The sequence below is a fragment of the Gallinula chloropus genome, assembly GCF_964237585.1.
Source record: "Gallinula chloropus genome assembly, chromosome: 19".
Taxonomy (NCBI): Eukaryota; Metazoa; Chordata; class Aves; order Gruiformes; family Rallidae; genus Gallinula; species Gallinula chloropus.
In genome coordinates this window covers 9,092,031-9,118,870 of record NC_140104.1, presented here as the reverse complement: position 1 = coordinate 9,118,870, position 26,840 = coordinate 9,092,031, and the positions used below count along the sequence as shown (strand labels likewise).

The window sequence follows — 26,840 nt, the reverse complement described above, 5'->3', positions numbered from 1 at the left end:
CACAATCCCCTCCCCAGACCTACTGGCCACACTGTGTCTGACACAAGCCAGGATGCCATTGGCTTTCCTGGGCACACTGCTGGCTCATGTTCAGCCTGCAGTCACCCAACACCCCCAGGTCCCTCTCTGCCTGACAGCTCTCCAGCCAGTCTTCCCCAGCCTGTAGCGCTGCCTGGGGTTGTTCTGTCCCCTGTGCAGCACTCTGCACTTGGCCTTGTTACACCTCATCCCATTGGTCTCAGCCCATGGGTCCTTTGCCTCGCACAGCCGGTGTGGGATGACTGACTCCTGTTGCTGAAGCCCTTTCAGGCGGCTCAGATATTTGGGAGCTGCTCAGAGACACAGCTTTGCAATTCTCCTTGGGGTTTTTCCTCCTCTGTGTCTGCCTGCAGCTCTGTCTGGAGCACTGCCAGCCCTCCCCTTGCTCTGCCCCAGCCTGTGTTGAAATCCTTACTCATGCCTTAATCACTTCCCGTCCCGCTATTGCAATTCCCCCCTCGCAGCATCTGTAGCTCTTTATGCTCCGTTAAACTCTCCAGAGTGCTGCCTGCAGCAGGCTGCCTCTTCCTTGGCTGTGGGAGCGGGTTGGGGTGTCCCCCAGCTTCTGGCTGGTCCTTGGCATGTTCTCCTTGTGATTCCCATTATGTCTGCCTTCTCCCTGGCTTGCTCTGCTGCCACCTCCTTCCCTCTGCATCCCCGTCAGCTTCCTTTTGGCTGATGGTCTCAAATTTGTCATTGTTTTTCTTGATCCATTTGGAATGTTTTTGCATATTTTTGTTTTCTTAGTCATTTCCCTTTCTTTTTTTTTTTTCCATTGTCATGAAATTTCTGCTGGGTGAGCTGTGTGCTTCTATTGCATCAGCCTTGCAAGGAGATTGGAGGTTTTATTCCATTTGTCTACTGGGAAGTGAGTGGCATAGGGAAGGCTTATAGAATCATAGAATCACCTGGGTTGGAAGAGACCCTTTAGATCATTGAGTCTAACCACAGTCTAGTCCATCTTTAGACCATAGAATCCAAGACTGGTCTGGGTTGGAAGGGACCCCAAGCATCACAGAGTTCCAACCCCCTGCCACAGGCAGGGACACCAACCTCCAGGCCTGGAGCTACACAAGGTTGCCCAGGGCCCCAGCCAACCTGGCCTGGAACACCCCCAGGGATGGGGCACCCACCCCTTCTCTGGGCAGCCTGTTCCAGCCCCTCACCACTCTCTCTGGAAAGAACTTCCCCCTAATATCCAATTTCACCCTTCCTTCCTTCAGCTTCACTCCATCCCCCTTGTCCTGCCATTCTCTACCCTTTGAACAAGCTGATTCCCCTCCTGTTTCTCTGCTCCCTTCAGGGACTAGAAGGCTGCAATGAGGACCCCCCACAGCCTTCTCTTCTCCAGGCTGAACCAGCCCAGCTCCCTCAGTCTCTCTTCGTAGGGGAGCTGCTCCAGCCCTCTGAGCATCTTTGTGGCTCCTCTAAACCCTTTCCAACAGTTCCCCATCTTTCTTGTATTGGGGGACCCTGAAGATGAAGCGACCATGTCCTTAAGCACTTCATCTACACATGCCTTTTAAATACCTCCAGGGATGGGGACTCCACCACCTCCCTGGGCAGCCTGTGCCAACGCCTGACAACACTTTCAGTACAGAAATTCTGCCTGATATCTGTCCTGGACCCCCCTGGGGCAGTTTTAAGCCATTTCCTCTCATCCTATTGCTTCTCACCTGAGAGAAGAGACCAACCCCAACATCTCTGCAACCTCCTTGCAGGTAGTTGTAGAGAGTAGTGAGGTCTCCCCTCAGCCTCCTTTTCTCCAGACTAAAAGCCCCAGCTCCCTCAGCTGCTCCTCACAGGACTTGTGCTCCAGACCCTTCCCCAGCCTTGTCACCCTCCTCTGGACACACTCCAGCATCTCAGCATCCTTCCTGTAGCGAGGGGCCCAGAACTGGACACAGGACTCAAGATGCAACATCACCAGAGCTGAGTATAATGAAACTAAATGTGTGGCTTCATGGAGGAGTAGTCACACTTAGGTTTTGAGTGTATGTATTTTTTTAGTCTTCCTGCAGATCCACAGGGTCAGATGCCCCTTTTCTGTACATGGTTTAGGATTTGTTCTTAAAAGGAGGAGCTGGAGGCCCCATCATGGACACTGGCCTCTTGCTTCCTCCTGCTGTTTGTAAAAATGGGGCTTTGTGCCAAAGGTCTAGTGCTGAGCATGGTTGGTGTGCTGTGGGTGAGGGGTCTGGCATGGCTGGGGCTTGATTGGTGCCTGAACTGGTAAATGGTTTCAGTCAGATCCCAAACTGATTGAAATTCTGGGTTATTGGCTCTAAGAGGGTTCAGCTATGGCCCAGGACTCCTCAAGTGGGACTGTGAAGTTGAGGAAAAGAATGTCATGTTAAAATGGGAGATGAAGGAAATTCATCAATTTATCATCATCAAGGCAGGGGTTGAATGTTCCCTCAGTGAGTTTGCAGGTGACCCTGAGCTGGGAGGAAGTGTTGATCTGCCTGAGGGTGGGGAGGCTCTTCAGAGGGATCTGAACAGGCTGGACCCATGGGCTGAGACCAATGGGATGAGGTTTAACAAGGCCAAGTGCAGAGTGCTGCACAGGGGACTGAACAACCCCAGGCAGCGCTACAGGCTGGGGGAGACTGGCTGGAGAGCTGTCAGGCAGAGATGGACCTGGGGGTGTTGGGTGACTGCAGGCTGAACATGAGCCAGCAGTGTGCCCAGGAAAGCCAATGGCATCCTGGCTTAAAGGTCTTTTCCAACACAGTGATTCTGTGGTGAGAGGGAGCCCAGCCATGGTACCCACCTGGCAGCAGGCTGCACCCTCTGCAGCTACCAGGAGGGATGCACCAATCCATCCAGAGCTCCCAGAAAAAACATGTGGGTGTCCATGCTCCTGGCTGCAGGGAGTGTCACCAGCTTGCATGGGAAATGGAGGGCAGTGGAGACAACAGCTGTGTATGGTGAGGTCAGGTGGGGTCCAGCTTAGCCTGGTGGTAGAGCCAAGGGAGGAGGTAGACAGCATAAGAAGCATCAGGAAGTCAGAACAGGAGGTAGACTGGTGGACCCCACACCCTGAGCTCCCTGAAACATGAGCAGACCCTATTCTTGGGGAGGTCTGCTGCCGGTCTGGAGCTCTGGGGAGATCTTACAGTGGCCTTTCAGTACCTGAAGGGGCTACAGAAAAGCTAGGGAGGGACTTTTCAAAAGGGCAGGGAGTGATAGGATGAGGGGGAGTGGTTTTAAATTGTAAGGGGGTAGATTTAGCTTGGATATTGGGAAGAAATTCTTCACTAGGAGGGTGGTGAGACCCTGGCACAGGGTGCCCAGAGAGGTGGGGGATGTCCCCTCCCTGGAGGTGTTCAAGGCCAGGTTGGATGGGGCCTTGAGCAGCCTGGGCTGGTGAGAGGTGTCCCTGCCTGTGTCAGGGGGTTGGGACTTGATGATCTTTGGGGTCTATTCTGTGATTGCCCTTGTTTTACAGGAGAAGCCGTGCAAGATCCTGACTCTGCTAGGGATGTGAGGAGGAAGCTGGACGCTGCTTTCTGGGAGCCTGTTGGGTGCTCTCCCACCTGTTCCCCAGCTGATTTCTTTGTGCTCTTCTCCCCCAGGTCTGTGACAATGGAAGAAGGGGTCCATCAGCATCAAGAAACCTGACCAGTGATCCTGGGCAGCTCTTTGAGGCTTTGGTGGTGCGGACCTGAGACAAGAGGTAGCAAACATGCTGAAGCCAAGTGGACTTAAAATCCCTGGCCGGGCTGGGAAGCACTCCAGCCCAGTGGGACGGGCATCAGGGACTGCTGCAGCTGCTGTCACCACCAGTTCAAAGGAAGGTAAGGACTTAATTCAGCAGGGCTATGAGCTGGCCTAACTGATCAACTGCATGAAAGCAAAGGCCTCTGTGGTTCAATAGGACCTGAAACTCACCACCTGTAGGTAGATTTGATTGTGAGCCTGTAGTTCCCTGGATCCTCCTTCCAACCCTTCCTGTATATGGGTGTCACATCTGTCAGCCTCCAGTCGAGTGGAACTGCCCCAGTCTGCCAGGATTGCTGATAAAGAGTAGGGGGGTGCCCCATCCCTGGGGGTGTTCAAGGCCAGGCTGGATGGGGCCCTGGGCAACCTTGTGTAGCTCCAAGCCTGGAGGTTGGTGGCCCTGCCTGTGGCAGGGGGGTTGAAGCTCTCTGATCCTTGGGGTCCCTTCCAACCCAGACCAGTCTGGGATTCTATGACTCCAGGGAAGGGACTGTTGCTCTACCAGCAGTGAACCTCTCAAGGTGCTTTGAGCTGCATTTCCAGTTGCAGTGTGGCACGGGGTTATTTTCAGTTGATTTTAATTCATGAAGAACCCCACAAAAGAATCCCACTCAAAAATGAGAGGAAAGACCCCAGGCCTGTCTTCTCCATGGAGGCTTTGCACAGAGATGCAGTCAGGGCATGTGTTGCAGTCTGAAAGCATCAGTCAGCACTGGGGGTGCCATGCAGCCTTCCAGCTGAATGCAGTGCTTGTTTGCTGGGGCTTCTTTGTGCCTTGTTCCTCTTGAGTCATCTGTCACCCTGGTAGATGTGCAACAAAGCTGGCCAAGTGCAGGCAGAAACTGCCCCACACCGAGTTTGACCTTTGCCTGAGAGGTTCTAAAAGGAGTTTTATTCCTGGAAAATGGAGAGAGATGTCTTGGGATGGTGGGTTGGTACCAAGGGGCTTTGCAGGAGTGGCAGAGTATCCAGAGCAGCCCCAGTACTGAGCTCTTCCTACCTGCAAGGTGACAGCAGAGGACAATGGGCTGGTTTGTCCAGCACCCACTGTGCTATGTGGGTGGCTGTGGTAGGGCTTGTAGTGTCGTATTTGCTGTCAGCACTAGTAGCATCATCTTGTCCCCTGCACAAGAGCTGCTGCTCTGTCTGTGCATTGCCTGCACCTGCTCTTTTTCCTGCAAATCCCTCTGAAGGCCTGGCCAGCTCCTTGCTGCCTCCTCACTCCCCTCCTTTCCAAAGACTACTGAAGTGGTGAGTGAAGTTTGCATCCCAAAATCTTGTTGACTCCCCTGGGTGCCATTCTTCAAAAGTGGGAGCTGTTCCTTTCTATTTCAGAGCCAAGTATCCACATCACTAAAATCCTAACCACAGCAGACACTGTCATCAACTTCAAGGATACCTAGATGGAAACTGGATTTTTATTATCCCATTTTATTATTATTATGATTGGGCCTTGGTGAACCTGATGAGGTTCAACACTGCCAAGTGTGAGGTGTTGCACTTGGGTTGGAGGAATCCCAGACATATTGACAGCCTGGGAGAAGAGCTCCTGGGGAGCAGCCTTGCTGAGAAGGACCTGGGTGTGATGGGGGATGAGAAACTTCCCATGAGCCAGCAGTGGCTCTTGCAGCTGGGAAGGGCGATGGGATCCTGGGCTCCATCAGCAGAGGGGTGGCAGCAGGGACAGGGAGGGGATTGTCCCTCTCTGCTCTGCCCTCCTGAGGCCCCAGCTGGAGTCCTGTGTCCAGAGCTGGGGCCCCAGTACAAGAAAGATGGGGAACTGGTGGAGAGGGTTCAGAGGAGCCACAAAGATGCTCAGAGGGCTGGAGCAGCTCCCCTACGAAGAGAGGCTGAGGGAGCTGGGCTGGTTCAGCCTGGAGAAGAGAAGGCTGTGGGGGGACCTCATTGCAGCCTTCCAGTCCCTGAAGGGAGCAGAGGAACAGGAGGGGAATCAGCTTGTTCAAAGGGTAGAGACTGGCAGGACAAGGGGGATGGAGTGAAGCTGAAGGAAGGAAGGTTGAACTTGGATATTAGGGGGAAGTTCTTTCCAGAGAGAGTGGTGAGGGGCTGGAACAGGCTGCCCAGAGAGGGGGTGGGTGCCCCATCCCTGGGGGTGTTCCAGGCCAGGTTGGCTGGGGCCCTGGGCAACCTTGTGTAGCTCCAGGCCTGGAGGTTGGTGTCCCTGCCTGTGGCAGGGGGGTTGGAACGCTGTGATCCTTGGGGTCCCTTCCAACCCAGATCAGTCTGGGATTCTATGATTCCTGGCCTTTCGCCTTCCCAGTCCCAGCAGCAGGAGCAGCAGCTTCCCATTCCCCTGCTGCTCCCCTCATCCTTCTCTCTGTGTCTGAAAACATCCAGCATTTGTAATGCAGTTGAGGGTACCCAGTCACTGAGCATACAGGGCAAGTGTCTCAGCCCTGCACTTGGGCTGTGCTTCTCCTGTTTCACCCTTAAACCCATGCAGTTGTTTAGGATTTACAGCCCTGACGATGAGAGGAGCCTTGTGTATTGCTGTGTGATTTATTTCCCAGCACTGGTCATTGCAGGGGATTACATTTGGAGGTATTTGCTCAAAAAAAAAACCAATTAGAAGGGCTTCATGTGGACTTTAGACAAAAAATTTCAGGTAAGGATGGTACCATAGTAAGAAAATCCTGACCCAGAGAAAGGGCTTGAGGATGTCACCCTCACTGTCCTGCTGCTGCCCAGGCAGGATGCATCCAGACAACTGACCAGCTGCTGAAGACATGCCATAAGCAGAACCATAGCTCACCTGTGAGTCTTTCAAACCAGTAAGATGTACTGGGACTGGGAGCATACTGTGTGCTCCAGGGTAGTCAGGATGCCTGGTTGGGACCATGTGCTGGGGTTTTAGTACAGTTCAACAATCCCACTCCCACAGCTTTGTCCCTGATCTCTCACTCCACATGATAGATTTCCCCCTGGCATGCTGCTCCTTGCTTTTCATCACCCCTGGGAAGGTGTGTGGTGTGTCACCTGTGGTCATCACCGAGTCTGACAGCTCTTGGGCTTGAGATAGAAACCCATGGCAGATATGCACATTGCATAGCTCAGCCCTTTTCTTAGGGCCAGGTCTACAACCTGGTCATGCTTTTTTTTTCTTAGAAAAAGCCATAAAATTAAAAAGATTAGATACCCACTGCAAATAGGGGATTTGGGTTTTCTGCAGATAGTCCCTGTTCGTGCACAGCTCGTTGCCTTTTGAATCGGATACTCAGCTGTTTAAGCCAGATATCTGGACTAAAGTAGATGACTCAGTGTTAATCTGCTCTCAAATATCCTTTCTATTAGGTTAGGCAAAACAAAGGCAGCCCAACAGAGTCTGCATTCTGCATCAGTGTACAATCAGCCTATTGTGCAGCAGCAGGAGATGTATGGCCTGTGGGGTCTGCGCATGGATGTATGGCTGCAGCAGTGAATGGCTGATGCAGGAATGAATCAGAGCTCTGTTCAGCACAGGGCAGCCCTGGGGTTGTGCACAACTTTGTTTGGCAATTAAGAGATGCTGGGTTTTACCTCTCCTACAGTTCCCCCCCTCCCCCCGGGGAAGATGGCCCCTGAATTGTCTCTCTCTTGGGCTAGTGGGGTGAGTGAGTCAAGGGGATGGTATTGCTGTCATGTTTCTATTGAGGAAGGAAAAATAGCATGTACAAGATGGAAAGCATGGTGCTTGTCATTAGGCACACAGCTGGTCATCCACTTCAACTCATAGAATCATAGAATCCCAGACTGGTCTGGGTTGGAAGGGACCCCAAGGATCACACAGTTCCAGCTCCCCTGCCACAGGCAGGGACACCAACCTCCAGCCCTGGAGCTACACAAGGTTGCCCAGGGCCCCATCCAACCTGGCCTGGAACACCCCCAGGAATGGGGCACCCACCCCCTCTCTGGGCAGCCTGTTCCAGCCCCTCACCACTCTCTCTGGAAAGAACTTCCCCCTAATATCCAATTTAAACCTTCCTTCCTTCAGCTTCACTCCATCCCCCTTGTTCAGCAGATCCCATGGGGACTGGGAGTGAGCAACTGCTGGGGCTGAGCTGCTGGCTGGGTTAAACCACAGGAACATGTCAGGTGTTGGATGTTTGTCCCTTTCCCCTCTAGCTTGGCTATAGACAGGGCGTGAGAAAGTACCTTTCGTGGCCCCAGGCTGGGAGCTCTTGCAAGGAGTGATCTCTGTGCAGATTAGCCCTGCTCCTGCTAGAGGGAAGCAGAGCAAAGTGGTACTGGAAACAGAGAGAAGCTTATGCTGGTACCTAGGAAATGTTTCTGAGCTTCAGCAGGTAGAAATGAGAAGTTGTTACCTGTCAAGAGACACAAAGAGTGGGAAAGATCTTACCCCCCTTTGCATGGGGCAGACCTCCCAGGTGCCAGCAGAGCACTTGCTGCCTGAGCTTGCAAGTTCCAGCCATGCAGATGCATCTCTGGCTTGGATTAAAGGGTGCTTGGAGCTTGAGCTTGTGCTGGAGGGATGTGAGCTTCCGAGGAGCTGCTGGTCCTGAGCTGATGGAGCAGCAGGAGCACAGGTATGAGTGGCATGGCTCATCTGCTGTCACACCAGGCTGTAGAGCTAATCGGTCTTGAATGGGGTACCCAGATCATCTGAGTGCTGGGAGGATGTAAGAGAGAGTTACATCACTTGTTACATGGCTGGAGTAAGTACTCTACCCAGAGGTGGTCTGTGCCAAAGCTGGAGTCAAGCTGGGCTCTCTCCCAGTTGTTTAACCTGCCTTTCCCCTGGGCTGCTGAGGTACAGCCACGCTGCTTGTGCACAGCTACTCAGGTTATGTACCATGAGTAAATACACAGTTACATGTGTACAGCAGCTTCTCCTGCATCGTGTTCCCTGTATGGGCTGCTGTTCATGGAGCTGCTGATCCCCTGCTCTGGCTCAGTCTGACCATAAAGTAATAATTACTTTCTCAAAGGACCAAGCCAGGCTGTTTTGTTGGTATCTTCTCCTCTGCATTTTGTTGGTAGTGGTCTGATCCCATCATCTCCACGTGAATAAATACGTGGGAATGAGAGCAAAAAGTAGACCTCCATTTAAAGAGGCTGTGAAAATCCAAAGCCCTGCTGCTTGATTGCTTTTCTGGTGGAGAGAAAGCACTCTGCTTTGCTGCCTGGCTGCTCTGTGAAGCGTTTGGTACTGAAGATGAATTTCTCCAGTTGCGGAGGTGTCCTGAGACTGCTCCTCTCTGTGTGCCAGTGCTCTGCCTGGGAAACCCTTTTTAAAGTGTCTTTAAAGACCTGTGCCTGCCTCCTTTGCTTTCTTTTTTGTTGTGGGATCAGCTGGCTGAGAGCAGCTGTCCTCCCTTCTGCACCAGCAGCCCCGAAACCACGCTTGTGCCTTGCACATTCCCACAGCCTCAGAAAGCCCAGACAACTGCGCGCGTGTGCCCGCGCCGCGGCTTGCAGGCATGGCGGGGTTAGGCTGAGCTCGTCCCCCAGCGCTCCTGTGCTTCCACCAAAAGAAGAGGCTCTGAGGAGTTAGCTCTGTGCTTAGATTTAAAAAGAAGATGAACACAATGGTGTGATGACAGCTGTGCTGCCAGAGATGCGTGCGAGGGCGTGCTGGTGATTGGAGGGGAGGCTGTGTTACGCCGTGCATCGCTCGGGCTGCTGGAAGGAAGCTCCCCGTGCCTGGAAGGAGCCATCCCTGTAAGTGTATCTCCCCCAGTTGGCATTCTCACTCTTGGGCTGCTGGTTTCTAACTCTCCTTTCTGTCCTTAAGTCTCTTAGGAGTTGTGAGCAAGGATAAAACAGTTTGGTATGGGGCTAGGGGGACATGAATTTTATTTAATGAAGTTTTACAGTTGAGGGCTTCTGTAAATGGAAAAATACACCATCTAGGTAGAATAAGCAGTGGTGAATAAAGTGAATAACCCTTCCAAGTGGGATATTCTCTAGTTGAAATTATTCCTTATTTATGTGAGAATGAAGCCTGTGTTATTCTGTGATGCACCTGGGGTTGTGTTAGCACAGCCCTAGTTTTTCAGACCTGCCTGCGACTTATTTCTAGAGGCACAAGCTGTGGAGGAGGGTATGGGTGCTCTGTTCTTCCCAGACTTGGAAGACCCTTCACACTCAGTGTGGGGTGGTTGTTTTCATCCTTTGCTGGGAAGGCAGGGTGCTGCTCCAGAGGTGTGGTAGACAGACTTTATTTTCAGGCTGGAAAATGTTGTATTGAAACATGAATGTTCAAAGAATATACTTCCAGTTTAAAAAATGTAAAAAATTAGGAGTGTAATCTTGAGATGAATAGATCTATCTATAGGCTGCAAGTTAATTATCCCTCTGTGAAAAAAAACCCTCATACGTTTTCTAAGAGTCACGTGCCTCCCTAGTGCCCTGTGCTGCTGAAACCAATCTGCTTGGTGTGTTTCAGACACAACACCATTGTTTATCTGAAAAACTTCAAATCCTCAAACCCAACACACCTTTGCTGGTCGTAATTGAACAATGAGGCTAGATCTGATCTAGCAGAGCTGCAAACACCCAGAGTTCTCCATCCCGCCCATCTCCAGCGGGCACCAAGAATGCGTGTCTGGCCTGTGGCAGAGCAGACTTTGTACCAGCCAGCCTCCTGAATGAGACCTTTATCTGAAAGCCTTTGTTCAGTTCCTCTGTTGAGGTTCAGTGCCCTTCTCAGCTGCCTTTGTGAAGACAAATCTCTGCCTCAATGGGCATCTCCTTGCGTTTGGTGCAAAGCAGCCTTGCAGTGGTGCTCCTTCCATCCTGCTTGCTCATCTGTAATTCTTGTGTGCTTTTCTGTTGTCCTCTTCTCCTTCCTCCTCATCACAGGTTTCTTTCTAAGTAGGTCTCCTCTCTTCAAAGGAGCTACAGCCGATGATGCTGAACTTGGATCTTAACATCCACACTGTGGGGGTTATTCCAGGGAGCAGCAGGGCTATAGATTTTCAGGGTGCCAGCTGCAGACCTCACCCCTGTGCCAGATTACAGCCCCCAACTCTTCAGCTTTGAACTTGCAGAGCTTTCAGTCCTTGTTTCCAAGTCAGCCATAAATCTCTTGGGCTGCTCCCTCCCCCAGCGCCCTGCCAGGCATCCGGCTATCCCTGCCCAGCTTTGCTTTCTCTCACAGTCGCCTCTTCTCTCTTTCTGCCTTCTCCTGCAGCGTGAAATCTTGCAGGAAACAGCTGCTTCATTGCTGTGCTCAGTCATTTGAATTTGGGTATGAATGAGTGGGACAACTTGGCCTTGACTGCCAGCAGTGTTTGTGTAATCCAAGCTGCTCTGAGAAGCTCCAGTCCCTGTGTGGGCACCTCCAAGTACATGTGGTGGGGCCTCTCTGCCACCGAGCGCTGTGAAGGCAGCAGGCAGCCAGCCCTTCTCCCCTGGCACACCCCGTCAGCTCTGAGGAATTTGGCTACTGCTGCCACTGCCAAGTGAAGCCCCTTCTCCCTGGCCATGCAGGTGGCAGCATCTGGAGGAGCAGCAGGGTGTTGCTGCTTCCCTCTTGCATGGGAGACAGCTCCTGTTGTCAGCAGGGACTCTGAACCATCCTCTTCCCTTCCGTTCTCTGTAGTGGAAGCTCTGACCAGCTCTGCTCACCATCCATTACTGAATTTCTGTAGTGTTGTGCTCAGAGTTGGAATGATAGAGCAGACCCAGACAGGCCTATAGAATCACAGGATCACAAGCTTGGAAAAGACCTGTGAGATCATCAAGTCGAACCATTCCCATCCTAAGCTAAACCAGATCCCTGAGTACCTCATCTACCCTCCAGCCCCTTCCCCAGCCTGGTTGCCCTTCTCTGGACTCGCTCCAGGACCTCAATGTCCTTCTGCTGGGGAGGAGCCCAGAACTGGACCCAGCACTCCAGGTGCAGCCTCACCAGTGCCCAGTCCAGGGGCACAATTACTTCCCAAGACCCACTGGCCACACTATTTCTGACACAAGCCAGGATGCCATTGGCTTTCCTGGGCACACTGCTGGCTCATGTTCAGCCTGCAGTCACCCAACACCCCCAGGTGCTTCTCTGCCTGACAGCTCTCCAGCCAGTCTCCCCCAGCCTGTAGTGCTGCCTGGGGTTGTTCTGTCCCCTGTGCAGCACTCTGCACTTGGCCTTGTTAAACCTCATCCCACTGGTCTCAGCCCATGGGTCCAGCCTGTTCAGATCCCTCTGAAGAGCCTCCCTACCCAAATAGGAATTGGAATGTAAAGCTGTAGGTGAGCAGCAGAGAACTGGGAGCTGATGGTTGCTTGGCTGTGAAAACAATGCCCTGCTGTTCTATCTACCAGCATGTGTGGAGTGTGGGAAGGTACCATCCATCACCAGTGTTTGGTGCCCTCTGTACAGCTGCAGCTTAGGCAGGGTCTGACTTCCCTGCTGAGAGCAGAGCCCTGTGCCATCACCTGGGCATTGAGCCCAGCAACTGCCAGGCTGCTCCAAAGCTTCTTGGGCTCATACCTAATCCTTGGGCTGGTCAAAACATCCGTTACTCCCTTTAGCTGACAGCCCAGTGACCAGCAGCAGGGTTTCCAGCTGACAAAGTCTGTTCTGGCTTCAGACAGGCATTACAGTCCCCTGGCTGTGGGACAGCCCTGAAGCCCTGCCTGGGAGCAGAGCTGGTACCCAAGTTTTTTGACTGGTTAATTCATTTGCAGGACCACCCAGTGAGAGGTGTGAGAGGTCACAGGGGACCAGTGCAGTGATGACATGGTGTCTTGAGGTCTTGTGGCAGCGATGCTGCTTCTCCCAGGCTGGCACAGGTTGTCTTGCTGGGTATTGGCTTCTCCAGCAGACAAGAAGCTGATTGCTATGGGGAGGGAAGGCAGTTCTGTGCAGCACATCAGGCTGTCTTCTCATGTGGTGAGATTTGAGAGTAAAAACTCTGACAATTAGAACAGAGAAGGTTCTCATAAACACCATGTGTCTTCTCATTTCTCCCTCCCTTCTGCTGTAGGTACCACTCTGGTATATGTGGGTTTTCCTCTTTATTTTTCTTCTTTTCTTTCTTTTAAATCTAACATGCCTCTGTTTTTTTTTTATCAATGAACTGCCCATCTCCTGATTCCCATGGCAACACAACAGGCTGTTGTGTTTCTGATTCCTCTGGCAGTTGGGATGCCTGGCATGTGTCTTGGGAGCAGTAAGATTACAAAAGGGTCCCGTGGGGAGTAGGAAATGCATGGACAGCACTCACTGTGCGCTGCTTCTCATGCTAAACTCTTTTCTCCTTCCTCTCCCTCCTCCCCTTTAGAAATCAGCTTCCTTTCTCCTTTGTTTCAATTGCCTGGTGATAAGAAATGAGCAACTGAAGTGCTGTGGGAGGTGGAAAGCAGTGGAGGGAGGGAGGGGACGCCTGGTTTCACTGGGTGTCAATGGCACTGACACGCAGCGAGAGGCTGAGCTTCTCACTGGGGATCCTGCAAGGACCTAACTCCTGGCTGATGCTGCAGAGCAAGTGCTCTGTTCCTCCTACTTCAGGAGTTGGTTTGAAAGGAGGTTCCTTGCTCCTTCACCCCACAAAGCTGTCTCTTCACTTCTTCCTACAGCAGGTGTTTCCAAGAGGCCAGAGAGTCCTTGTGCTTCCAGGGATTTTGGACACATGGCTCTCATTGGCACAGTAATGAGAGGCTGAAGTCCTGACTAAAACCTTTAACCCCTCCAGCTCTTGGCTCTCAGGATTTTGCTTGGGTCCTGAAATATCGGTGTCCTGTTAGTGTGAGCTCCTAAAACTGAAGGGAGGAGTTTGCAAAAAGGAACCTAAGCCCAGGTCCTGCATTGTGCTTGGGCTTTCTGAGAGCCAAAGGGAAAACAGAGATCTGGAGTTGGATAAGCTGTGTGTTTAGGGGATGCTTTGTGTGGTTTTGATTTATAAGTTGTTGTTCAGCCCTGAAAGCTGTGACCTACAGGAAGCCCATTTAAACTGAAAAGAATGAGCTGCTGATGAACACAATAGGGTCACAAAGCTGGAAAGCCCGAGTGGAAGAGGTCCTGCTCACTGCTGCTTGGGTCTTGGAGCCCCATCCCAGCCAGAGGGAGGGAGGCAGGACCTGCTGTCCCAGCCCTGTTTAGGACCCCAGGTTGGTGTTGAACAGAGCAGCAGCAGGAGATCATCCTGGAGGAAAGAGCTTTCTCCATCGCTGGCTTCCAGGTGAGCTGCTGAGTTAGGTGCTTAATAGCAATGTTCAAAGTGTTCCCATGGCTTCTTGGTGATGCCAACCAGGTTGTGGCAGGGTTGGAGTAGGAAATAAATCTGTGGTTTGGGGTATTTTTATTTTATCTTTAGTTTTTCTCTTGTGTAAACTGTTCTCTGGTTTGTAGCTGAGGTGTGTACCCTTGGTTTTCTGTTAGTGAGTTTCTTGGAACTCAGCATTTAATTGTGGGGTCTGAATAGAACAAGAAGATTTTTCCTTGTCCAGAAACAGCAGAATACAACCAGTGCAGACACAAACCAGCTCTTTAAGTGCCTGTAGGCTGGAAAAAGCTCAGGAATCCTGGGTACTTGGCTTGTTTTTCCCTAGGCTGTAATTGCTGCTTGGAGAGCAGGTATCTCGGATGTCAGGTCCTGGAGGGCAGTGCCACCAGCTAATGTCAGTTTTGGCTATCCTAAAATACTCATGGGATTGAAGACAAGTTAATCATGGATACCTTTCACCTTCTGAAGGGCTGGTGACTAGATATCTGCCTGGGAGGATCAGAGCTTAGTCCACCCAGACTGCTTGGGATGCTGAACGGCTGTTCAGTTCATGGGTCCCTTGGACCCAAAGCCAAGAAGAATGGGCTTAGCTTGAGCATAAGTGACTCTCTTGGCTTCTCAGGAAACCCAGTGCACAAAAGCCTGTTAGCTGAACCTTTGGGCAGCAGTGAGGAGCTCCTCACTTAAATCCTCACTCAAATCCTCCTATCCTTCTGAATCTTTCACCTCATGCTAAAGAATAATAATGCTTCCAACTGCAGCGCCCTGGAGCCTGAAATCGGACTGTTTCCCTCAGATGGTCTCATCACTGTAGTTTGGCAACACTGCCTGTCAGACAAACACCTAAACCTAGCAAAGTGTATCAAGTCCCACTAAAATCTCGGCATTGTGGGGATCATGGTGTTACTACACCAATCCTCCAGTGAACTGTTCTGTTGGGGTTTTTTTTTTCCCCCAGTCCAAGTAAGTTTTTGAAGGTATTTGCTCTCTCAGTGAAATCTGGCCAGTCTAGACACAGCTTTAAACCCTGCTGGGTTCTTTGTTCAGCCTTGGGCAGCCCTTCCTGCCTTTCTCTGCTTGAAGGGGTTGGTTACCCCAGGGGCAGTGCAGAGGTGTTTGAGAGCTAATGTGATGTATCTTGATCGTTACCTAACATCCCAAATGGAGACTGCCAGCATCCTGAAACTCTGGCTCCAGCAGGACTAGAAAACCAGCTTTGATCTCTTGTGGATACAGATGCCGAGCCCCCAGACTTCTGTGCTTACAGTTCCCCACACCCCAGAGCTGAGTTTGGCTGTTGTGCTTGGCCTGTTGCCTCTGGCTGTCACAAACATGTCACCGGCACGAGATCGGTGTGTTCCAGTGCTCTGCTGGGGTGAAACCAGGGTGTAAGTTGTGTTTCTGATGTAACTTCTACTCGTGGCACCAAAAGGAGAGCTATGCCTGTCACTCCTGCCCCATCTCTGGCTGTTACACCAGAAGGCCTTTCAGAACATGGCTTGGTTTAACTCTAGCTAATCCAACTGCTTTGCTGTCCTGTGCTGCTAAGCATTGGAATGAAGGTGGCTGCCTGCCTTTCTGCTCTGTTTCCCATGGGTGGAACCCTGCTTCTCCTTTTTATTTAAAGCTTCTTGTAAAGAGTGAAAGGTCTAAGTGTCTTTAGAGTCTTTTGGGTTTCAGTTCTTAAGGTGGAACTGTTTGTTGAGTGTAATGCCATGCCCCTGATGGTGCTGCTGTAGAGGTACTGCCTTGTACAAGACCAGATGGAGACAAACACAAGCTTGGAAGTCTGGCACTAGTGCAAAAAAAAAAAATAGAAATTAGTTAATGAAGACTGCATGAGGCTGAGGAAGCTCTCAGAGTAGGGCCCAGAGGCCCTAAGAGGGCAGGTCTGGGACCACAGCACATCCCTTCTTCCCAGGGCTGAGCTCTGCTGGGAGTGCTGCAGGCTCCGCTGCTGCTAACCATTTCAGTTGGGAAGGGTATTTCTGCCACTGCCCTTTCTGAAGGGCCTTTGGAATGGCTGTGTGTGCCCCTTTAGAACTCCTTGGAGAGCTGTTCCAGCTCCAGCCCCCTGAGGCTAGTGAGCTATTGGAGGCAGTCTGTGTGATCATGCTGTAACTGCTGCTCCATCCCTGTTGCAACCCGGTTCAGCCCAGGCAGAGGTAGAGCTCTTTACAGGAGCCATGACCAGCTGGTGCAGTGGTGCTGTGGGGATTTGTCACCAGTGTGGACTCTGGAGCCTAATGAGATGCAGAGTTGTCAGCATTAGTCCCTCTTGTGCAGTGACTTTAGCAGAAACTGCAGGTTCCTTCTCCAAGCGCTGGTGCCCTTTGCTTTCCCTTGGCATTAGACCTTTAGCAAAGCTTTGAAGTAATCTTGGTTGTAGAGCTTTGATGTTCTTCAGTCTTTCTAGGAGCTGAGCGTAGTCTGTCAGGCCCATTACTTCTGGAAGAGCTGTGGAAATGGTGCAGGCTGAGCAATAGTGATGGCTGAGGCTGAACAAGTTTCACAGTTCATTTCACATAAGTGCTCCAATTTGACTTGTCTCTGCAGCTGCTTAGGCTTTCGCTGCCAAATTGTCTGGTAGGGAATAAAAACTTCTTCCTGGGTGTCCCCTGGGCTTTCTTGGTTGGTGGCACCCAGAAACTTCAGCCTGAAGTTGGGCTGAAGAGTGCAGGAAGCTTCCATTGAGTGCAGGATGTGTGGGACCCTGTCTAATGCACACATCCTGCACCAAGCACTCTTGAGACCTCGGTGCTGCCAAGAGCTGAGGGTGACTGAAGGTCCATGCTGAATGATTTTCAGGATCATACTTTGAGAGCTTATTTCCCCAATCTCTTACATGGTGTTTTTTGGGAGTTGGGGTTTTTTTGTTTACTTAACCTCCCCTTTTATCCTTCAGGGTGTGCAACTGAAGATTCTAGAACAGGCTGCCCAGGGAGGGGCTGAGTCACCTTCCCTGGGTGTGTTTAAAAAAGTGTAGATGAGGTACTTAGGGATCTGGTTTAGCTCAGGATGGGAATGGTTGGACTTGATGGTCTTTTCCAGCCTTGTGATTCTGTGATTCCTTGTCCTTGTCTTTCTTTCTCCTGGAGCCTAGGCTGACAGCCCAAAGCTTGCGATAGGAGACTTTGACAACTGGGGTCAGCAACACTGGGATCCCTACAAACCGATGTGCTTATGCTGTCCTTGTGATGCAGATGCCTGTCACGTATTTAAGGGACTCCTTGTGTGTTACAGAGAGTTTATTCCATCAAGGGTGTGCTGGAGAGCAGGTGGGGGAGAGGGCATCACTTCCCAGAGCAACAAAGCCTTGCAGGAGGTCTGGCTTCAGCTTGACAGGCTGATACCAGAGTAAAAGTGTTCTTCACAGCGGGTTGTATTGCACTCAGCGTGTCGGATGCTCCCTGTTGATAGCTGTGCTGTGCAGGGGTCTGCTCCCACAAAGGGCATAGCAGCTGGGGAAATGGAGTCATCTGCAGAGACATCCCCATGGTCCCACTGGAGCTATTAATGCCCTTGGTGGGATTCCAGGACCTGCTCTGTGGAGAAGGACCTGGGGGTGCTGGTAGATGACAGGGTGGCCATGAGCCAGCAGTGTGCCCTGGGGGCTGAGAGAGACAATGGGATCCTGGGGGGCATCAGGAGGAGTGTGGCCAGCTGGTCGAAGGAGGGGATCCTCCTCCTCCTCTGCTCTGCCCTGGTCAGGCCCCACCTGCAGTGTTGTGTCCAGTGCTGGGCTCCCTGGGATTAAAAAGCCAGGGATGTCCTGGAGAGAGTCCAGAGGAGGCTCCGGAGATGATGAAGGGCCTGGAGCATCTCCCCTCTGAGGAAAGGCTGAGGGAGCTGGGGCTGTTCAGCCTGGAGAGAAGAAGACTAAGGGGGGACCTTCTTAATGTTGATAAATAGCTGAAGGATGGGATGCAGGGGGAAATGGGCAGCCTCTTTTCAGTGCTCTGTGGGGACAGGACAAGGGGCAATGGCTGCAAGTTAGAGCATAGGAAGAACTTTTCCCCAGTGAGGGTGCCAGAGCCCTGGGACAGGCTGCCCAGGGGGTTGTGGAGTCTCCATCTCTGGAGATATTCCAGCCCCGTCTGGACGCCGCCCTGTGCAATATGAGCTGGGGAGCTGCTTTGGCAGGGGGGTGGGACCCCATGAGCTCTCCAGGTTCCTTATAACCCCTGTGATTCTTTGACTCTATAAACACTTGGACCATGTGCCTGTATCCATACACAGGGAGTTCTGGCACCTGCACTAAAACATCAGTGCCTCTCACATTTATTGGTTTTTTTTATATTACTTTATTTTTTGGATGAAAGGATGACTTTGGCATTTTTCTTCAAAGCAGCAGTTCCTTGGTCTCCTTTCAATCCTTAAGCACCTACCCCTGCTTCTGGCCTTTGGAGCTCCTTTGCACCGGTGCTGCCATGAGAAATACCCCTCAGTGCTGCAACGGGACTGGGGTGCATGGCCATTGTAAGGAGGGAGGGATGAAGACATGGGCTCAGTTCAGTGCTGCATGTGAGACCAGAAACCAGGCAGCACACTTTCCTGCCAGGGAGGTGTGTGAGTAACCAGGTTTTAACCTTCACCTGGTGTAAACCTCCCACTAAGTCGTGGTCCCAGATGTTTTGTTTATTAAATGCCCTTTCCCAGTGTTTTAGTTGCCTTTTTAGGATTTCTACTTATACCAAACCCTCTTTTCCCTTGGTTCACAGGCTCACCTTTACACAAGCAAGGTACCACCTCCACCGCCGGCGCTGAGAAGTCGGGCTCCAAGGTTGCCGAGGTGGGCGATGATTTCCTGGGAGACTTTGTGGTGGGCGAACGTGTCTGGGTAAACGGAGTGAAGCCAGGTGTGATCCAGTACCTTGGGGAGACGCAGTTTGCTCCTGGCCAGTGGGCAGGGGTTGTTCTGGATGACCCGGTGGGGAAGAACGATGGCTCCGTGGGTGGAGTGCGCTACTTCGAGTGCCAGCCGCTGCAGGGGATATTCACGCGACCGTCCAAGCTGACGCGGCAACCGGTGGCCGAGGGCTCGGGGAGCGACGCCCCTTCTGTGGACTCCTTGACAGCTCAGAACTTGTCCCTGCACTCGGGGACGGCCACCCCACCTCTCTCCACTCGCGTCATCCCCCTGCGCGAGAGCGTCCTGAACAGCACCATGAAGACGGGCAACGAGTCGGGGTCCAACCTCTCGGACAGCGGCTCTGTGAAGAAGGGGGAGAAGGACTTGCGGCTCGGCGATCGCGTGCTGGTGAGTTGATGGCAGGGCTCCCCTGAAAAGGCAAAGGGCAGGAGTTTGTTCCTTCTCTCCGTGTTTCCTGGTCAGGACTACAGGAGGAAAGAGGTGCTTGACACAGTGTGGGGTGCAGTGGGGGCTTAGGGGTGGCCGGGCCAAAGACACGTTGGACATGTGTTTGCTGTCAGTTGGGATGCACATGGTTGTACATACCCTGCAAGTACTGGCATTAATCTCTCCTAGATGGTTGCTCCCCTTTTAGGTGCTGCAGTGTTGTGTACTGGCTGTGACTAATTCCTGTACAGGAAAGGAACTTGTAATTGTCTTTATGAAAGGGCTGGAGGGGATTGTCCCTCTTTGCTCTGCCCCCCTGCCCCCCTGGAGTCCTGTGTCCAGAGCTGGGGCCTCAATACAAGAAAGATGGGGAACTGTTGGAGAGGGTTCAGAGGAGCCACAAAGATGCTCAGAGGGCTGGAGCAGCTCCCCTACGAAGAGAGGCTGAGGGAGCTGGGCTGGTTCAGCCTGGAGAAGAGAAGGCTGTGGGGGGACCTCATTGCAGCCTTCCAGTCCCTGAAGGGAGCAGAGAAACAGGAGGGGAATCAGCTTGTTCAAAGGGTAGAGACTGGCAGGAGAAGGGGGATGGAGTGAAGCTGAAGGAAGGAAGGTTGAAATTGGATATTAGGGGGAAGTTCTTTGCAGAGAGAGTGGTGAGGGGCTGGAAGGGGCTGCCCAGAGAGGGGGTGGATGCCCCATCCCTGGGGGTGTTCCAGGCCAGGTTGGCTGGGGCCCTGGGCAACCTTGTGTAGCTCCAGGCCTGGAGGTTGGTGTCCCTGCCTGTGGCAGGGGGTTTGGAACTGTGTGATCCTTGGGGTCCCTTCCAACCCAGACCAGTCTGGGATTCTGTGACTCTGTGACTTTGGGAGTGGTCGCTGAGCTGATGGATGGGTTCTCCACAGCAGATTTCTGTTGTTTGAAGAGCACCTGGTGCCTTCATCCTGAAATGCTGCACTTGCCCTAGGAATGGCTTACTGGACACTTGCCTTCAAGCTCATCACCATTTGTGTCCTAGCAAAGGAGTGCAGCTTTCAGGGGAGAAGGGGGGAAAAAAAAAACATATCAAAGAATAGGAAGACTGAGTTTTGTTCTCCAGCTCTGAAAGGAGAGTTCAGGTTTGGTTGGTGTGTGTGAAACAGACTGTGATATCCAACATGGGAAGAGCCAAGCGTTTGAGCACAGATCTCTTCTGGAGGTGTCCCCAGTAACATCCCTGGATCTCAGGGTGGTTCTGTCAGTGGTGATGGGTTGCAGAGGGTTGGTCTTTGTGCAGCCTGTCAGTCTGGCTCCCATGTAGCTATGGAGTGTTACCCTTTGGGGCAACCTGCTTCTATTACCACTGATGGTAGCAGGGCAGTGTTGAGGAATGTGCCGCTGGTTAAGGAGGGGTTTGCTAACCTTGGGTCCACAGCCGATGGGAAGGAAGGGTGTGGGCAGGGGGTGTGGGGCAGTCTCAAATGTCCTTTGTGGCGCTGGAGAGTGGGTCTTTCTTCTGGAAGCAGTGCTGGGCAGGCTGCAGTGAAGCTGATGAAGTTGATTCTTTCGCTCTCTGCAGCCCCACAGGTGGCTGGGGGGACACTGAGTGGCCACAATGCACCCCATGGGCCTTCCAAGCCAAAGCTTAATGTGGCACAATCTGCTCTGAGGATTTCAGGTTTGGTCAGGTCCACATGTCAGGCACTTAAATAACCTTTCAAATCCAGCAATGCACTCACACACCAAGCTGGGCTTTGGGCTTGCTTTTGGCTGGGGTGTGTTTTGGTTTGGTTTTAATGCAGGTGCATACCTAGAAACCCACACTCCCTGCCTGCTAACTTACCCACCCCGGATGTTTTAGAAGATAAAATCTGTGCTGTGATTTGTTAGTGTAATAAATAGCTCCAGAAGAGCAAATCTGGAGTGAGCTCAGCATCCTGCTGGCTGTAGCAGGAGCACTCAGCCTAGGGAAACACCAGGAATTGTTTGCTGGCAGTGGTAGAGGTCCAGGAAAAAGGCCCCAGATAATGACAACAAGAGGAAATAATTTGCTGTTATGGTTGAGTACCATGTGCTTGGCTTGGCAGATGTTTCTTTCCAGTAATGGAGATGTCAGTTAATCATGTTTGGGGTTGGAATATGTAAACAAAGATTCTGGGTTGCCTCAAATACCTTGAGTAAATCTTTGCTTTTGTCCTCTGTGGATTGCTGTGCTTTCAGGTGTCTTTATTAGTCTTCATCTGTGCTTTTTGGGAAGATTCTCTTTTTATTTGAGAGTGGCTTTAAGGCAGATGGGATCATAGAATCCCAGGCTGGTCTGGGTTGGAAGGGACCCCAAGGATCACACAGTTCCAACCCCCCTGCCACAGGCAGGGACACCAACCTCCAGGCCTGGAGCTACACAAGGTTGCCCAGGGCCCCTTCCAGCCTGGCCTGGAACACCCCCAGGGATGGGGCACCCACCCCCTCTCTGGGCAGCCACCGAATGCTTTCCAAGTGAGAGGCAGGCTGTGTGTTGTCTGCGAGCGCTGGCGGATGGCGCGGGGGGGTTGCAGGGGTCCCTCCCAGACTGCTCCCCACCTGCCCTGCAGCCCACTCCGTTCCTGCTGGTGGCTTGCTTGGACTTTACATTAAAGTCTCCATTAGAGCTTGAAGACATTTGTGCTTTTCAGTGACATTGTTCTGAGACCCTTCCTGACTCTGCAGCAGTTGCAAAAAGGGACTTTCAAGTTTCCCATTAGAAGCTTTCCAGGAGGAGAATTAGGCAGTGTTTGCCTCTGGCACTTTCTCATTCGGATTTTTTTTTTCCCAGAGATACAAAAATTGCATTAAAGAGATGAAACACCAGCCCTGATATTGGAGGACTCATCTCCTGAAGCCTGGCAAATGAATGTGGAACAATTAACCTTTGCTTTAGTAAGAGCAGAGCTTTCCAAAAGTATGATAATGGCTGAAGGGCTGCTGAGAACGTGGGGCTGGCTTGGTGCCTTTCTCCAGGGCAAGAAGGGATGGAAACAGAGCAGTGGAGCAGAGGAACAGTTTCTGCTTGGGAGGAATCTCTGCTGTGGTTTTAGCCTCAGAAAACGTGGCTTGCATGCTTTGGGGGAGGCTTTCTCAGCAGCTGAGCTTTTTCCTCCCAAGATGTGGTTGCTTTCTGAAGAGGGCTGGGAAGGTGGTGACTGTACATCAGTCTAAATGAAAAGTCATTTAAAAGGATAAAACAACCTTTAACAGAAACATCCTGCCCTTTGGCCATCCTAGCTGGGTTGCACTCCTCACTGCTGAAATGTAGTACTAAACAAGGGTGTTGAAGGGCTGGGTTATATCCCAGGGGCTGATTGATGCTGTTGCCATGGGGTGTCACCCACCTCAGATGGGTTCTAGGTTTGTCATTTTGCTTGGTGCCCCAAGCCAGAACAGATGCTGGAGCAGCTGAAGCAGGACTGGCAGGGATGCTCTGCTGACAGACAGGCAGGACTGCTGCTGCAGCAGGTTGGGCTGCTGGAAATGGGATCTGGGCTCCCTCCTTGAGCAAACATTTGATTTTAATCATTTTCTCTTCCATATGCTGCAAAATGGCCTTTGCCTGTGGTGTGTTATGGCCTCTGGCTTCTGGCAAATGACAGCAAATTCTCATGAATAAGCTAATTCTGGCCTCCTCCTCAGCATCCCTCCCTGCACCATCCTGCCCCAGCCTGAAGCTGCAGAAAGCCTTTAACTACCTGAGTGGAGAATCCTTTCCATCAGAAGGGCCTCAACTGGGTCCCTAAGGAGACCAGGAGATGCTGAGTCAGCATGGAGAGCACAGCTAGCTCAGCAGAGCCTGAGCTCTTGCAGGGAGCGTGGGAACAGGGGATCTCTGTCCCTGGGGAGGATAGTGGGAAGTGCAGCCTCCCAGCTGCTGTGCAGGATTCAAGAGACAGGAAAACACCTCAGGTCTCCTAGTCCAAGCTCTTTCTGACCACAGAAGATTGTTGCCCATGTGTGGGGTGGGATACAAGCACGACTCTGTGCCACAGCAGCAAGGTGCCACAGGAGCAAGTGTGCCCTGTCACTGCATGAAACCCAGAGGAATTGAATAGCTCAAAGCAAGAGCCCTGCCCTATGTCTGCCTTAACCCTTGGGGGCTTCTTGTGCCCTACACACCCTCCTAGCCATTCATTTGAACCCAGCCTTTGGCATAGAATCATAGACTGATCTGGGTTGGAAGGGACCCCAAGGATCACAGAGATCCAACTCCCCTGCCACAGGCAGGGACACCAACCTCCAGGCCTGGAGGGACAATCCCCTCCCTGTCCCTGCTGCCACCCCTCTGCTGATGGAGCCCAGGATCCCATCGCCCTTCCCAGCTGCCAGAGCCACTGCTGGCTCATGGGAAGTTTCTCATCCCCCATCACACCCAGGTCCTTCTCAGCAGGGCTGCTCCCCAGGAGCTCTTCTCCCAGGCTGTCAATATGTCTGGGATTCCTCCAGCCCAAGTGCAACACCTCACACTTGGCAGTGTTGAACCACATTAGGTGATCTGCATTCAGTACCTGTCATTAAATAGGAGTTGCAGGTGGCTGTGTGGAGCAAGCTGTGTTATTAACGTGGGCAGACCTGGTACTGGAGGCAGCCCTGGGAGGGGATGTGGTAATTCCAGGCTCTCCCCTTACACCACATCCCCAGGACATCATTTTCTCCCTGGTGCCTGAAAGATACGTGTGCACTGTCAGACTTGTCCCTGTGCAGTGCTGACGGGTGCTGTGGAGAGGGGAGGGCACAGAGAGAAGTGGCTGGGTGTAGAAGAATATAAAAATTCCTCTAGCTTCTCAGAGGGAGGACTGCTCTGTAATTCCTCACTGCCTCTTTCTCCACTCACCTGAAAAGCCAGTCCTGGTGTCCACAGATGATACAGAGTCACAGAGAATCTCAGGGGTTGGAAGGGAGCTGGAGAGCTCCTGGGGTCCAACCCCCCTGCCAAAGCAGCTCCCCAGCTCATATTGCACAGGGCGGCGTCCAGACGGGGCTGCAATATCTCCAGACATGGAGACTCCACAACCCCCTGGGCAGCCTGTCCCAGGGCTCTGGCACCCTCACTGGGGAAAAGCTCTTCCTATGCTCTAACTTGCAGCCATTGCCCCTTGTCCTGTCCCCACAGAGCACTGAAAAGGGGCTGCCCATTTCCCCCTGCATCCCATCCTTCAGATATTTATCAACATGAAGAAGGTCCCCCCTTAGTCTTCTCTCCAGGCTGAACAGCCCCAGCTCACTCAAACTCTCTTTGAGCGTCTCCAACTACTTTCAGTGCAAAGAAAGCATCCTGCCTGCCCTTTCCCTGCCATCCCTATCCTCTCCTTTCCACAGGCTCCCCCAGGACCTGGCACGAGACATGGGAGCCCTGTGGAGGAGGCAGTCGCTGTGCCATACCTGGGCGCTTGGAGTTCCCACCTTAACCCTCTGGGCAGCAGCAGTGTCCTCTGCTATATGCTTTATGTATACATTTTAAATGGGTAAATGAGAACTTTAAGCCAACAGCACCTTGTCGTGTCTGTGGTTTGTGCCTGGGTTTCTGCTCAAGCAGCACCTACAGCCCTTGCTGAGTCCTGAACTGGGCGTGATGTGGTGGGAACCATTCCTCTTTGGCAAGAATGATGCTTAAAATTTCACTTCTCTTTGTTCCCCAAGCAGTATCCGAGCATATTGCAAGCTGTGTGCTGCCCACAGGCATGTGCAGAGGTTCTTACTGTGAGCAAGAAGCTGCTGTGGGGCGAGCAGGGAGGATGGAAGTGGAAGGGAGCAGCCGTGGGCTGGATGGGGCTGACTTGCAGCAGCCAGACTGAGATACAGCCTGGTGCTAATTCAGTCAATTGTTTAAATGATATATTAGCAGCTCTGCTGAAGACAGTGTCTGGAAGGATTAACATCATTGTCTCTTCAGCCCTGGGATACTGGTCTGAATCCAATTTTGTCATTTGGATGAGGAAACCACAGTGGAACATGATGTCAGGCACAGCGCGGCCAGCGTGTGCGCGTCCCGTGGGCACACGCTGCTGCTCTGATCACCGGTGAGGATGCTGACCTGTTAAACGTTCCTGGCTTTGTTTTGTGCTGAAGGTCAAGGCCAAACTGTCTCTTGGGACTTTTGGAGATCTTTCTCTGGGGGAAGGCCAGATCAGAAAGCTGATCTTTAGTCAAAGGCGTGCAGAGGGCATCAGAGCTGGGGCAGAAACTTCGGTCCAGAGGCCGGAGATGTGTGGCTCTGAGGCTGCTTGGATCTAGCTGGATGGGGTGGACCCCCATGAGTTTGTTTAAAGTAGATTGTAAGTGTCCTGAAAGAGAGAGACTTGGATTGTCAATGCTGGTCAAAACATTCTCCAGAAGAAAAAAAATCCTCTATTGCTATGCCAGTGTTGTTTGTGGTTTGAGGAGCCTCCAGAAAGAGCTATTTTGAGCTGGGTTTTGTTTGTCATTTTTCTGTAGGTTTGTGGGGTTTTCTTCCCCAAACCAAATGTAAGTAAAACTGTTAACACTTCCCATTGGGTGGAATCCCATTCTCTTGGACACGAAGAAGCTCAGGAATAGCTTTGGTAGGGTAACTGTTGAAGAGCTGCTCAGCAAAACTTTGGGAGTCTTGCTCATTTCTGAACTCAACTCAGCAGCCCCCAAAGCCGTGGCAGGCCTGACCTGAGCTCACAGGCAGCCAGGCTGCCTCTGCGCTGTGCAGCAGCAGAGAGGGGTTGTCCTGTGAGCTCTTCTTTGCCTGCTGAGCAAGTTGGAGGTGTGCAGGGAGGTTTCCTTAGGGAAACTGGTGACTGGTGCTAGTGGCAGGCTGAGGTGTTCACAGGATGGAAATCAGCCAGTCTCTGCTATGATGGTGGCAGTCATGGTGCAGGAGGAGCTGTCCTCTGTACCATGGTCTGTGGTCTGGGGGGTACTGAGCTGGAAGGGGTGGCTAGGAGCTACCATGAGTTACACCACACTGTTGCCAACCTCCCGGGTCATCCAGGATCCCTGTAGATGACAGGGTGGCCGTGAGCCAGCAGTGTGCCCTGGGGGCTGAGAGGGACAATGGGATCCTGGAGGGCATCAAGAGGAGTGTGGCCAGCAGGTCACAGGAGGGGATCCTCCCCCTCTGCTCTGCCCTGGTCAGGCCCCACCTGCAGTGTTGCTATGGAGATGATGAAGGGCCTGGAGCATCTCCCCTCTGAGGAAAGGCTGAGTGAGCTGGGGCTGTTCAGCCTGGAGAGAAGAAGACTAAGGGGGGACCTTCTTAATGTTGATAAATAGCTGAAGGATGGGATGCAGGGGGAAATGGGCAGCCCCTTTTCAGTGCTCTGTGGGGACAGGACAAGGGGCAATGGCTGCAAGTTAGAGCATAGGAAGAACTTTTCCCCAGTGAGGGTGCCAGAGCCCTGGGACAGGCTGCCCAGGGGGTTGTGGAGTCTCCATCTCTGGAGATACTGCAGCCCCGTCTGGACGCCGCCCTGTGCAATATGAGCTGGGGAGCTGCTTTGGCAGGGGGGTTGGACCCCAGGAGCTCTCCAGCTCCCTTCCAACCCCTGGGATTCTGTCTTCACAGGCTGATCTTGCCCCCTTCCAAGGCGATGCCTCTCCTTTATTGTACAGTCTGATAGAAA

General features: G+C 52.3%; 1 protein-coding gene across 1 annotated transcript in view; it reads left to right on the top strand.

The window, feature by feature from the left end:
* Nucleotides 1–3,724: 3,724 nt before the first annotated feature.
* CLIP2 (CAP-Gly domain containing linker protein 2) overlaps nt 3,725–26,840 on the top strand; it is a 53,923-nt gene continuing 30,807 nt past the window's right edge. The window contains exons 1-2 of the mRNA XM_084272839.1: nt 3,725–3,839; nt 18,668–19,206. Coding sequence (XP_084128965.1) covers nt 3,728–3,839; nt 18,668–19,206 — 651 coding nt within the window. The 5' untranslated portion in view covers nt 3,725–3,727. The remainder of the gene's footprint in view (nt 3,840–18,667; nt 19,207–26,840) is intronic.